This window comes from Mesocricetus auratus, unplaced genomic scaffold (genome assembly GCF_017639785.1).
Source record: "Mesocricetus auratus isolate SY011 unplaced genomic scaffold, BCM_Maur_2.0 Super-Scaffold_100004, whole genome shotgun sequence".
Taxonomy (NCBI): domain Eukaryota; kingdom Metazoa; phylum Chordata; class Mammalia; order Rodentia; family Cricetidae; genus Mesocricetus; species Mesocricetus auratus.
In genome coordinates this window covers 87,273,388-87,285,172 of record NW_024429189.1, presented here as the reverse complement: position 1 = coordinate 87,285,172, position 11,785 = coordinate 87,273,388, and the positions used below count along the sequence as shown (strand labels likewise).

Here is an 11,785-nt window from a genome sequence, read left to right as displayed (position 1 = left end):
TAGTTATTATACAAATATTTCCCAGTTCCACCCAGTTCCATTCTGTTCTGGACTAAGAAGCAAACCCAGGAGACTCCACTGGTACAAGCAACAGACTCTTACCTCTCCTTCCAAAGCACAGGACAGAGACCCAGTCTTGAGGCAGTGACATCTCCATCCAAGTTCAGCCACTCCAAAGAGCCACTGCTGCCAAGAGCCTCTCCAACCTGAGATATGGCGTGGGGGGGGGGGGGTGAGCCCAAAAGCAGTGTGGAAGCTTCCCAAACAGCCACTCAGAAATCAAAGCCCTACTGACCTGAAGCCTGTGGTGCCTCAGTAAAGCAGCCTCAGCTGGGTGGTTAAATCGGAATTTCTGTGCTTTCCCCAGTATTATGACAGCTCCTTCAACACACAGACAAACAAGAGTTTAGTCCACAGCCGGGCGTTGGTGGCGCACACCTTTAATCCCAGCACTCAGGAGGCAGAGGCAGGCAGATCTCTGTGAGTTCGAGGCCATCCTGGTCTACAAAGCGAGTTCCAGGAAAGCCTCCAAAACAATACAGAGAAACCCTGCCTCGAGAAACCAAAAAAAAAAAAAAAAAAAAAAAGAGTTTAGTCCATGATTGTGCACAGAGTACATAACTGTGAGATAAACTAATGCCTACAACAAGTTGATAATTTTGTTAAATTGATATGTATTTTATACATCTCACAATTATAATCAAATAAACAGCAAGTTCCAGGTAGGGTAGTTGGAGAAGCTTCATGAAGAGGCAGACTCTGAGTTCAGCTTCAGACAATGGGATTTTAGTACTAGAGGCATATTGATGTCAAGTCGTTATAGCACACTACCAAGAAAGAAAAAAGCAGACTTCATCCAATCCTGACCTATGCTCCCATTATCACAGATGAAGAAGAAATTGAGGCTCAGATAAACAAGTACAAATTTCCATGAGTCATTCTCTACTCTTGGGTCCTAGAAGGAGGAGGATCATATTAGGAAATCTTCAGGTCTCTGGGTGCAGAGGTTGAGTAACACATGACTGAAGCTTGCTTTACTGAGACCCATGAGATTGAAGATATCCATAATTAGCCAGATATAGACAGTCCTACCTTGTGTGAGACGGCAGGAAGCAGTGACCTCTCGGCCATTGACTGCACAGCGTGCCCCTTGGGTAGGCCGGAGAATGACCACTCCACAAGTGCTAGTGATCGTGCAGTGGTCCCTCTCAATCCACTGGCCCTGAAGGACTAAAGAGGTAGGACAAGGGATAACCTGAGTGGGGACATCATTCAGGAGAATGCCTCTCCCAGTTTTTACAAGATTCAACTCAACAGCTGGACTACTTCCCATTGTAACAAAAAAGGAACATCCACCGCCTGAAACCACCCAGAGCTGGAAGTCTCCCTGTGTATAAGCCTCCTTCTTCCAACTCCCAGACCCGAAAGCTAGCAGCAGAAAGAAAAGCAGACCCTTAACACTTCAGAGACTCCTTTTATCTCCAAGACCATCAGCTTCCTTTAGTAACCCTTTCAGGAACAAACAGCTGCCCATGTGTCAGACTACCTACCGATGTCCTGTTCCTGGTCTGAATCAATTCTTCCTATTTTTGTTGTCCCTTCCTATGGGGAGGAAAGAAAGGAGACATTTCAATAAGAATTAAAAGAGAACATAGCCCTGTCCTCAAAGCACAGTCCATATTTGTGTATAATCAGTGTCTTCCCATGCTCATCTCTGCATTGTTAGAACCATTTCCCAACTTCAGTCTAGGCTGTCCTGACCTTCCATCTACTTGCTCTGCAGTCCAGGAGGATAGAGGCAAACTAATACTAATAGTAATGCACAGCCCAACAAGTGCTGACAAACTCTGGTCAGGGAATAGATATAGCTGTTGGTCAGAAATTCTCTAGTAAAAAGACATATACTTTATTCTCAAAGCAACTAAAGTTAGTGTGGCCTGTGTTCGATCCAGGAGACTAGGAGACTTTTTATAAAAATTCATGAATTGTTACCTTCTTGCTCTGCAGAGGAAGCATAACAGATGCCAAATTCTATGAAGGGTAAAGCACAAATAGGGGCAAGGTGTCTCTAGAATCAAAAGGAACTGGAAGAGAGTAGGAGAGAGCACAGGCAACCAGTGTTAATATAAGCAAACCACTCAATTAGTAGAGGACTAGGGCCTTTGGGTCTTAGATTATGACAAATCTATAGACCATACACTCTATTAAGTAGGTGGAGATATGATGACAAAGATGCTAACTTGAAAGCCTATCTTCACCTTCCTTAAGTAACCACTTGCTATGTCCTAGGTATTATACTGAATATTTTGTAGACATCTTCTTTTTGTTTGCCTGCCCCCCCACCCCAGACAGGGCTTCTCTGTGTAGCTTTGGAGCCTATCCTGGAACACACTCTATAGACCAGGCTAGCCTCAGACTCATTTACCTCTACCTCCCAAGTGCTAGGGTTAAAGGTGTGTGCCCACTATGTAGCCTGGACTGGCCTTGAACTCTCAACTTCCTGCCTCAGTCTCCCATCATTTACAATGATGCTTGACTTTATTTAATACTTTAACAACCCCAAATGCTGCAAATTCTGGTGTTACTGTTTCTTTTTCTTTCTTTTTTTTTGGGGGGGGGAGGTTGTTTTGTTTTCCGAGACAGGATTCTCTGTGTGTAGTCCTGACTGTTCTGAAACTCAACTCTGTAGACCAGGCTGGCTTTTAGCTCACAGAGATCTGCCTGCCTCTGCTTCCTGTGTGCTGCAATCAAAGGCGTGTGCCGCCACCACCACCACCTGACTTACTGTATCCTTCTTATAGCCTTTTTTTTTTTTTTTTTTTTTTTTGGTTTTTCGAGACAGGGTTTCTCTGTATTGTTTTGGAGGCAGTAGGTCCAGCCCAGCCTCGAACTCACAGAGATCCGCCTGCCTCTGCCTCCCGAGTGCTGGGATTAAAGGCGTGCGCCACCACTGCCCGGCCGGGGCCGCTTCTTATAGCCTTCTTATAGGCCAGAAATCTGAAGCTCATAGGGAGTAAATTGTCTAGAAAACCCATTTGCTAAATAGGAAAGCTGTGGCTACAATTCAGGTGTCTGAATCCCCAGCCCATGTTGTATTCAGCCTCACCATAACACCTCCCTAGTGGAAGGTTTTCAAAGTGACTGAAGTTACCACTAGGTCACACTTTCAGCAGCAAGAACAGGGAGACCTTGTAGGTTTCCCAAGACAGCATGTGAATCCTGGGAGCAATGATGCTCTGGCTTGCCTTATGCTCCTCTACCTCTCCTCCTTGAATACAAGTCAACGGTTGCCAGCTTCTACCAACACTGTCAAGGGAGGAGTGTGATGGCTGATCTTGGTTGTCCACTTGACTACATGTGGAAACAACCAAAACCCTAGCAGCTGGCCACAGTTTTAGGATCCAATCAAGGAAATCCTTTGAGGTGAGAAGACCCAGCCTGTGGTGGTTTGAATGAGAATGGTCCCCACATTATCATATTTGAATGCTGGTTGCCAGTCAGTGGAACTTAGGGAGGAATTAAGAAGTATAACCTTGTCAGAGAAGGTATGTCACTGGGCTTTGAGGTTTCAACAGCCCACACCAGGCCCAGTCTTTCTCTCAGCCTTTCAGCTTTTAGATAAGATGTGAGTTCTTTGGGCTACTGCCCCAGTGCCATGCCATGCCTCCCTGCCTGCCACCATGCTCCCTGCCAGGAGGGTCCTGGACTCGCCCTCTGAAACTGAAAGGAAGTCCTCAATTAAATGCTTTCTTTTTATAAGTTGACTTGGTCATAGTGTCTCTTCAGAGCAATAAAACAGTAACTAAGACACACTCTAAATGTAGGCCACACCTTCTGGTGTCAGCCCAGATGAAGGGACATGGAAAGAAGCTCTCTGCCTTTTTGCTTGTTTGTCCTCACTCCTGTTGGCAAGTTCATTTACTCTGCTACTAAGGCATTCCTTCACTGGTATTACAACCTACTTCTTCTGGATTCTAACATAGTCTTAAGACCAGATGAGTCTTTGTGGACTGAGTAACTACTGGATTCTTGGCTTTCCTGTTGGGAGACCACCACTGTTGGACTAGTTGGACCACTAACTGTAAACCACTCTAATAACTGCCCTACCACACACCCATTTAATCAGTACTATTTCTCTAAAGAACCCTGACTAATACAAATAGGTTAAAACTCTTCATGTTAGTTCAGGGACTCTTAATGATGGAGTGCATTCCTCCCAAAAGGATAAGGGCCACAGAATATCATGAAACTATGACCAAAAAGTGATGAGCTCTCAGATAACAACACTTAGGTAACCCCTGTGTTTGCTGTTCTTTTCACCTCTTTCTGCAAGCAGTTAGTGACACAAAGATAATTATAAGTCATTACAAGGTATCAGCCATCTCTGCTCTATCCACTCAGCCTGTTTCACTAAGGAGCTTTCCAATGTGTCCCAAGAGAAAATCATTTACAGGGTATTACCAAGGGACTAGTTTCAGGTCTGTGACCAAGGAAGCAAAGCAACTAAGTAAAAAAAAATGCATAGAATCTTGGATCACTACTATTGTATACTTATTTAAGCCACAATCAAAGCAAACCATAAAAATAATATGGGGGAGCCATGTGGTGGTGGCACACACCTTTAATCCCAGCACTCGGAAGGCAGAGACAAGTGGATCTCTATGAGTTCAAGGCCAGCCTGGTCTACAAAGCTACACAGAGAAACCCTGTCTTGAAAAACAATAATAATAAGGGGATGGGACTAGAGAGATGGCTCATCGACTAAGAGCACTTGCTGCTGTTTTTCCAGAGGACCTTGGTTCAATTCTCAGCACCTATGTGGTGGCCCACAACCATGTTACTCCTGTACCAGGTGATCCAGGCAGGCACATGATAGATACACAGACATACATGCAGGGAAAACGCCCATAAAATAAAAAACACAAAACAGGAGCAAAAAGAATATGACTCCATAAAGTACAGAAATGCCAGAGTTAAAAAATTAACTAAAATGTCATATCACTGGTCCACTGATGCACCAAGGAGCAGAGAGACTCTGAATTCACTGACTAAATGAGAATTTACAACCCTGTATTCAGATGAAGACACCACTGCCTCCAGGTCTAAGATTCAAGCATAGCCATGATTCTTACCCCTCTGCTGCTACCCCAAACTTTCCCACCTAACATCTCATTTCCTCTCCTCACTCCAGATTCCATCAATAATTCAGAAAAGTTCCACTCAAATGGTGACATTTTAACAGATCTGGCCTCTCCTGATCCCTAATCTCTCCCTATAGTTTCTGACGGAAAGATCTGAACAGTTTGATATTTCAAAATGTTATGGTAGAAGTAGGCAAGTACTTCTGCCTGAAGTACTTCATTAAGACAATGTATGCAAAATGCAAAGCATACCAGAAAATACGTTACTTGAGCTTTCCACCTGAGATGCTCACAGGGCTTATCCCAAGAACACTGAGGAGCTTGGCTAACTTCTCTCCACATATCCCACAGAAGAGGAGCCTGATTTCCCCCAGAGAATCTTTTAAAATGTCTTCTATAGACATTTACGAGAACAGAATTGGATCTTCTGTGAGTACAGGGATGTTGGCTATGTGAAATGTGTTCTGCCATCTACAGGACTGTCCTCAAACAGAAGGGGACAGGCAGGTTGTCAACTCTTCTAACTACTCATTTAGAAATAATGGCCAGTGCTCTTATTTGGAGAGCCTAGACTTTTGACTTTTTCTAGCTGAATGCTTATCATCGCCCCTTTATCACCAGGTCTTATCACCTCCCTCACGTGCTTAGCTTCCTCTATCTTTTTCTCTCCCCTCTTCTCTTTGCTGTGAGGGATGGGTGTGGGGAGATGTGGAGGGAAGGCATTTGCTCTTGTTGAATGAAAGTGTGAGAAGAAATTTTTCTAGTCTCTTGAATTTGCCCGTGTTTAAGTAGCCTGTATCTGTAGTTTACAAGTTCTGACAGTATCTTCTTCAGAACAAACTGGCCTCAGACTCCTGAGCTCAAAGGAGCCTCCTGCATCACCTTCCTGAGCAGCGGAGACTGCAGGCAAGTGGCACTCTTTTCAGCTTATACTGATTAGGGTTTCACTCTCCTGACTACATTCCTGTGCTTCAGGGAGTTAGAGAAGCAATGTAAGAGGTCCCATTCTTACCTTAACATGAAGAAATTAAGGCACAGAGATAAGAAGTGAGTTACAGAAAAGCACCAGTAGCAAATGAAACAAATACTCATTCTGATTTCCAGCTGCCTACAGTCCAAACCCAAACAAACCCCCATACTGGCTGGATCAGACTCCTGAGCACAAGGCAGCTGACCTCAGTGTTCCTTCCTTCCTTCACTCCTAGGGCCAGTGCTCAGGAAGGGAGATGCGCCAGCCTCCTCACCTTGAGGTGATAAATTACGACACTTGTGCTGAGCACATCATCTTCCAAAGCCATCAGATGTGGCAGGCTGGAGTCGATGACCACTCCAGCCCTCCTCCTGTTGATGTCCACACCATAATGCTCCGTGAGTGTCCACCAGTCATTCCACTTCCGAGTCCAGTCTTGAGTCAGCTGGTCTATCTGGAGAGGTACAAGAGATGACAGACTCCCTGTGTGAAAGCAGACTGGAGTTCCCTCGCCTTTGCCCCAGTATTTTACTTCCTCACGATCCCTGCTGCTGCTATTCAGAACCTCAGAGAGGCCCCTGTACTTCACATCTGTGAGTGCTTCGTGTGTTTTAAGTTTCCTTCAATAAACAAGTATTACTTTCACAAACAGAAGCTCCTTCGATAAATGCTTAAATTTGTCATCAATGAACACACATTGTTTTTTTAAATAGAAAAATATGAATGTGTCATGGTTTAAATATGAAATGCCTCACAGACTCCTGTGTTAAAGATTTGGTCCCCAGCTGGAGGCATTGTTTTGGGAGGTGACAGAAACCTGGTAGGTGGGGCCTAATTGGATACAGTAAATCACAAGAAGTGGAAATATATAATATGTCCCTGGCTCCTTCCTGCCTCACTTCCCATGTCCCAGCTGCCATTATCTTTGTTCCATTATGTTCCCTTCACCAGGATGATCTACCTTACCACAGATCCTCAGCAGTGGGCCAGCAACTATGGTTCATGGAAACCTACCATCTGTGAAAACTCTATGCCTGTGTGTGATTTGATTGTATGTGTACACTTCTTTCACCTCCATGGTTTAGTCACGTGTTGTTCTCTGCGTACCTCACAGGTGTGACTACACGCAAAAGCCAGAGAGGCTGATGGGTAGTCCTATTCTCCCTGGCTTTTTACTTGGGTACTGTGGACCTGAACTCAGGTCCTCATGTTTGCACAGCAAGAATTCTTACCCACTGAGCAATCTCCTCAGCTCCAAAATAACATTTCCTACTCTCTCAGGTAGCTCTAACTCATAGCAACAGAAACCTATCACAAAATGTTATTTCAATTACTTGGTGCTGCTCAGATATCTACACTTACAATTACCCTTTCTGCATCTTTTTTTCCTTTGTTTTTGTTTTATTTTTTGAGGCAGAGCTTCCTCTGTGTAGCCCTGACTGTCCTGGAACTCACTGTATAGGCCAGGCTGGCCTTGAACTCAGAGATCTGCCTGCCTCTGCTTCCCAAGTTCTGGGAACAAAGGTGTGAGCCACCACCGATGCTCCGTTTTTAGGATTCCTCTTATGACCTAACATTTCTTCTCACACATGTATCACCTTGAGTTATATTAAGACTGCACCTGACTCAAAGATACACAAAGCACTGATAGGAATCCTCCTAGACTGTATAGAACTTGTCTGAAGACATGTAATAATAAAATAGCAGCAATAAATGACAAAATACTGAATGATTACTAATTGCCAGGAACACAGGGTTTCATTTCTTCCTCTTTTTTTGACATTTAAAAATGTTGAGTTCGTCTCCAAAACTTGTGCTGATGCATACAAATGGGTATTTATGGGGTACCATGTGTGTTTTCGTTCCATGCAGATACAGTGAACATCTCTGGGTGTAGAGAACAAACTCCTTTCCTCTATTTTACGAAGTTTCCACAGCTCCCCTGGGTTACTTGCTTCTTTTCTTTTTCCACACAATATGTTTTCTGCTCATATTGGGTCTTATGTACCCTGTCATGTCCCTTCCCACTCTTGTGGGTCCCTTCAGAGTTTTAAAGTCAATACATCAAAGCTTAGGGGCCTTAGGTTAAGGACTGAGGAACTTGAGGGGCCACATTAAATTCAAGGCCTTTGCTCCCTTTTGGTAGAAACTAATGTATGCAGAAGACTTATCCTGGAAACAGAAGAATTAAGAACACCCAGAAAAAATAATTGGATTTAGGAAAGTAATTTTTCATAAAGGGACTACTTAGAGGAAAATGCAAATTTTAGATACAAGTATTTAAAATAGTCAAGCAAAATAATTTAAATATTATTGAATTGTGTTTGTAAAATAAGGCACCTGTAAGGGGCTGGTTTGGACTGAGCTTCTGGCATTGGCGTGTGACCATTTATGTGGTCTGGCACACTCTCGAGAAGCCTCTGATGAGAATAACTCCCCTCTCCACACCAGTTCTGGGCAGCCACCACCACCCACATCCACACTGTCTAGGTCATATAGCAGCAGACACATATTAACGTCTAGCTCTGCTGGCCTAGGAAATGTGAAAGGGCTAATGAGCTTGAAATCATTTTTACCCTTTACCTCATCTATTATAAACAGAAACAGAGATGTTGTCTTCTGAGTCAGACAACATCTATTTAGGCAAAAACATATGATGAACTTCTAGATGTATATGTAGTCTTCAAGTTGAGATAGGTAACAAAATGTTCTTATGGCCAAATGTTTTAATAATACATAAAGTTGATACAACAGACTGTTGTGGGATATTTGTATACTGTGTGATGATGTATTGCTGTGATTGGTGTAATAAAAGTCTGAACAGCCAATAGCTAGGCTTCCTCAAAGGCACACCTTTCTTCTAAATGCCTTCTTGCTTCCTCCTCAGCTTGATTCTTGTGATTTTCTCATCTTTGTCTCTCCAGTTCTTCAAAGTTAATTTCAATTTTCCAGGAAATTGAAATTCTTTTTTGGCCTCAGTTTCATCATCCACGACTAATAAAAGACACTTTGCTTCCTTGAGAGATTGGTATTCTTCATCATGTCTTATATTAGTTATAACCTTTTTATTTTAGATAAAAAAGGAAAAATATGGTGATATTGTGCTTGTACTTTAACAAATAAAGTTTGCCTGAAAATCAGAGGGTGTAGCTAGCCACTAGTTAACCATAGAGGCCAGGCAGTAGTGGCACACACCTTTGATCCCAGCAAAAGGTAGGTGGAGACAGGAAGTGATATGGCTGGGAGAAAAGAGGAATATAAAATGGGAGGAGACAGGAACTAGCCATTTTTGGTCTGAGGATTTCATAGAGGAAAGAAGTCTAGTGACTGGCTGCTCTGCTTCTCTGACTTTGGGTTTTTATTATTAAGAACACTTAGAACTCATGTTATAGGACAGTATAAAAATGAGGTAATGAGCCTCACCAAAGAACACAGATTCAAAAAATATGGGTTAATTTAAATTATAAGAACTAGTTAGGAACAAACCTAAGCTAAGGGAGAGCTTTTATAATTAATAAGTTTCTGTGTTATTATTTGGGACTAGTGGCAGAAAAGAAAGCTTGCCTACAACAGAATGTAGGAATATGAGAGATTTGATAATAGGATTTAAATCCATGACCAATATAACCTCACACAAAAAAGATCTGTGTTTTTCTTTTAAATGTCTATGGGAATCACAGTTACTCTGTTTCTCCGTTCTCCCTCAGTGGGTCTTTCATGCTCCTTTGTATGTCACCAATCTGATTCAAGAAGCTAATCCCACTTACATCACATTCATCCCTTCCAACCTGGCTTTCGTCTTCTGTTCACAACTCTCCATGATGAACATTATCTTCCCTGTAGCACGGGCTTCCACACTGTCACTGTCCCATGTCACTCTCCCAGTTATATGGCTTTGCTTACCTTATCTCTTCTCATGCAAAGTGCCCTTCTTCCTCTCTAACAACTCTATCAATCCTTCAAAGCTTGGTTCAAAGCCAGTTCTCTGCCTGCCAATTTATGGCCACTGTTCCAAAAATTACAGGCTATAATGATTTATTCCTTATCAGACATCTCATGAGGCACACCAACCTCTGTGTATCCAAATGGTCTGTGGTCATCCGAGGCAGGGACTCCTGTATCCTTTGATGCTTCACACTGAGTGCTCAAACTGTGAATACATGCTAGTTACCTGACTAGAAAATTTACTGACTAGAAAATAATTTTCCTAGGCTACTCACACTATCCAAAAGAAGCTATCATGAACCTGAGAGAAAATAAATACAAAGAAAGCCATTACCATCAACTAAGGCAAACACCTTTCCTACTCAAGGCTCAATGGAAAGAAAAATGATTTCTGAACTAGACAGATCCTCTCTGCCCCATCAAGAGGAGTACACCTAGATGAGGAGTAACAGATGGAGAGAGCAAACTTACTACCAGGATACTGGAAAGTTCAACTGGGTCCACTCAACACACTCACCTGCAAAGCATTCTGGAGGATTAGCTTCTTCTTATCTAGTTCATCATGTAATGAGCTGAAGTTTCCCTACGGGAGGGGGGGGGATGATGAGTTCTGATGTTTTCTTGGTATCAACTACAATTGAGTTCCATCATTACATTTAAGAAGGATAAAGTATAGATAAAACAAAGTCTTCACCATCAAAATCAGAAATAAGTTGTGAACATTTGGTTTTTGGGCTCATGTAAGTACAAAGGAGGAGAATTGGAATAGACTTTTCTCTAGGGCCCAATTCTCCTTATCTGTCTCCACAGAGAGCAAGGGCTAATAAGGCGAATGTCTTCTAGACAAGAGATGACACAAGGAGAGGGCATCCAGCTCATCTGAAGCTACACAGAAAAATCAGGGAAATCCTTCTGCCTTTGCTCCATCACTGTCCACTGAAACCATGAAGCACAGGGCCACCCAGATGCCTCAGCAGGCAGGCAGAAGCACTTGCTCTGCAAGCCCAACAACCTGAGTAATAATATCCCCACAGCCCAAGATGGAAGGAAAGAACCAGCTCTAAAAAGCTGTCCTCTGACTGCAACATACATGGTCACAGAAACACACATGGAGTATGGCAAGCTGTAGTGTTGAAGGGACAAGACCATCCATCATTGGAATATGGAAGTATTCGCTGCCACATACCAGTTCAAATCTCAGGAGCATGGCTTTCAGCCTCTCAATCTCCTCCCTGAGTTCTCGGATGAGCTTCACATTTGCATCCTGAAACACAGAACTCAGTCACCACTGGCTCATACTGGGTCCCAAACTGCTATGAAGTGCTAGTTTGGCTTCTCAAAGTATAATCCCAGACCTACAGTATCAGCTTCATCCAAGACAATGTGACAAATGCAAATACTGGCCCCACCCCAGAAAGCAATTCTTGAGGGTTGGGGCTCAACCATGTTTAATAAACTATTCAGGTGACTCTTTTGCATATGACCCTTGAAGATTATCACCTTAGAGCAGGCCAGCGAAGCTCACAAATGCTAATCCTCCTGTATGACGACTAAATCTGATACATGCCTAATCGCATTGCCTTTGAAAACAGCTCTTAGGTAGGCAGGTATGTCTGATCATCAGCTGTGGCCCCTGCTCTGAAACATTTCACTGAATCTCCAAGAAGTAAGAAACATTTGCAATGTTCTTGTCATTACTCAGCTTTCAAAACCACAAATTCTTCATACT

General features: G+C 43.0%; 1 protein-coding gene across 9 annotated transcripts in view; it reads right to left on the bottom strand.

The window, feature by feature from the left end:
• The window catches only part of Stard9 (StAR related lipid transfer domain containing 9), a 77,521-nt gene that overhangs the window by 27,125 nt on the left and 38,611 nt on the right, over positions 1-11,785 (bottom strand). For 6 of the 9 annotated variants that reach the window (XM_040746120.1, XM_040746114.1, XM_040746116.1 and 3 more), the window contains 7 exons: positions 11,243-11,320; positions 10,574-10,639; positions 6,386-6,565; positions 1,551-1,602; positions 1,093-1,230; positions 296-381; positions 103-206 (listed from right to left, as the gene is read on the bottom strand). In XM_040746120.1, the coding sequence (XP_040602054.1) occupies positions 103-206; positions 296-381; positions 1,093-1,230; positions 1,551-1,602; positions 6,386-6,565; positions 10,574-10,639; positions 11,243-11,320 (704 nt within the window). Of the gene's footprint in view, positions 1-102; positions 207-295; positions 382-1,092; positions 1,231-1,550; positions 1,603-1,992; positions 2,085-6,385; positions 7,524-10,573; positions 10,640-11,242; positions 11,321-11,785 lie in introns of those variants that run through there. The other 3 variants (XM_040746115.1, XM_040746123.1, XM_040746122.1) reach the window with 2 other exon arrangements.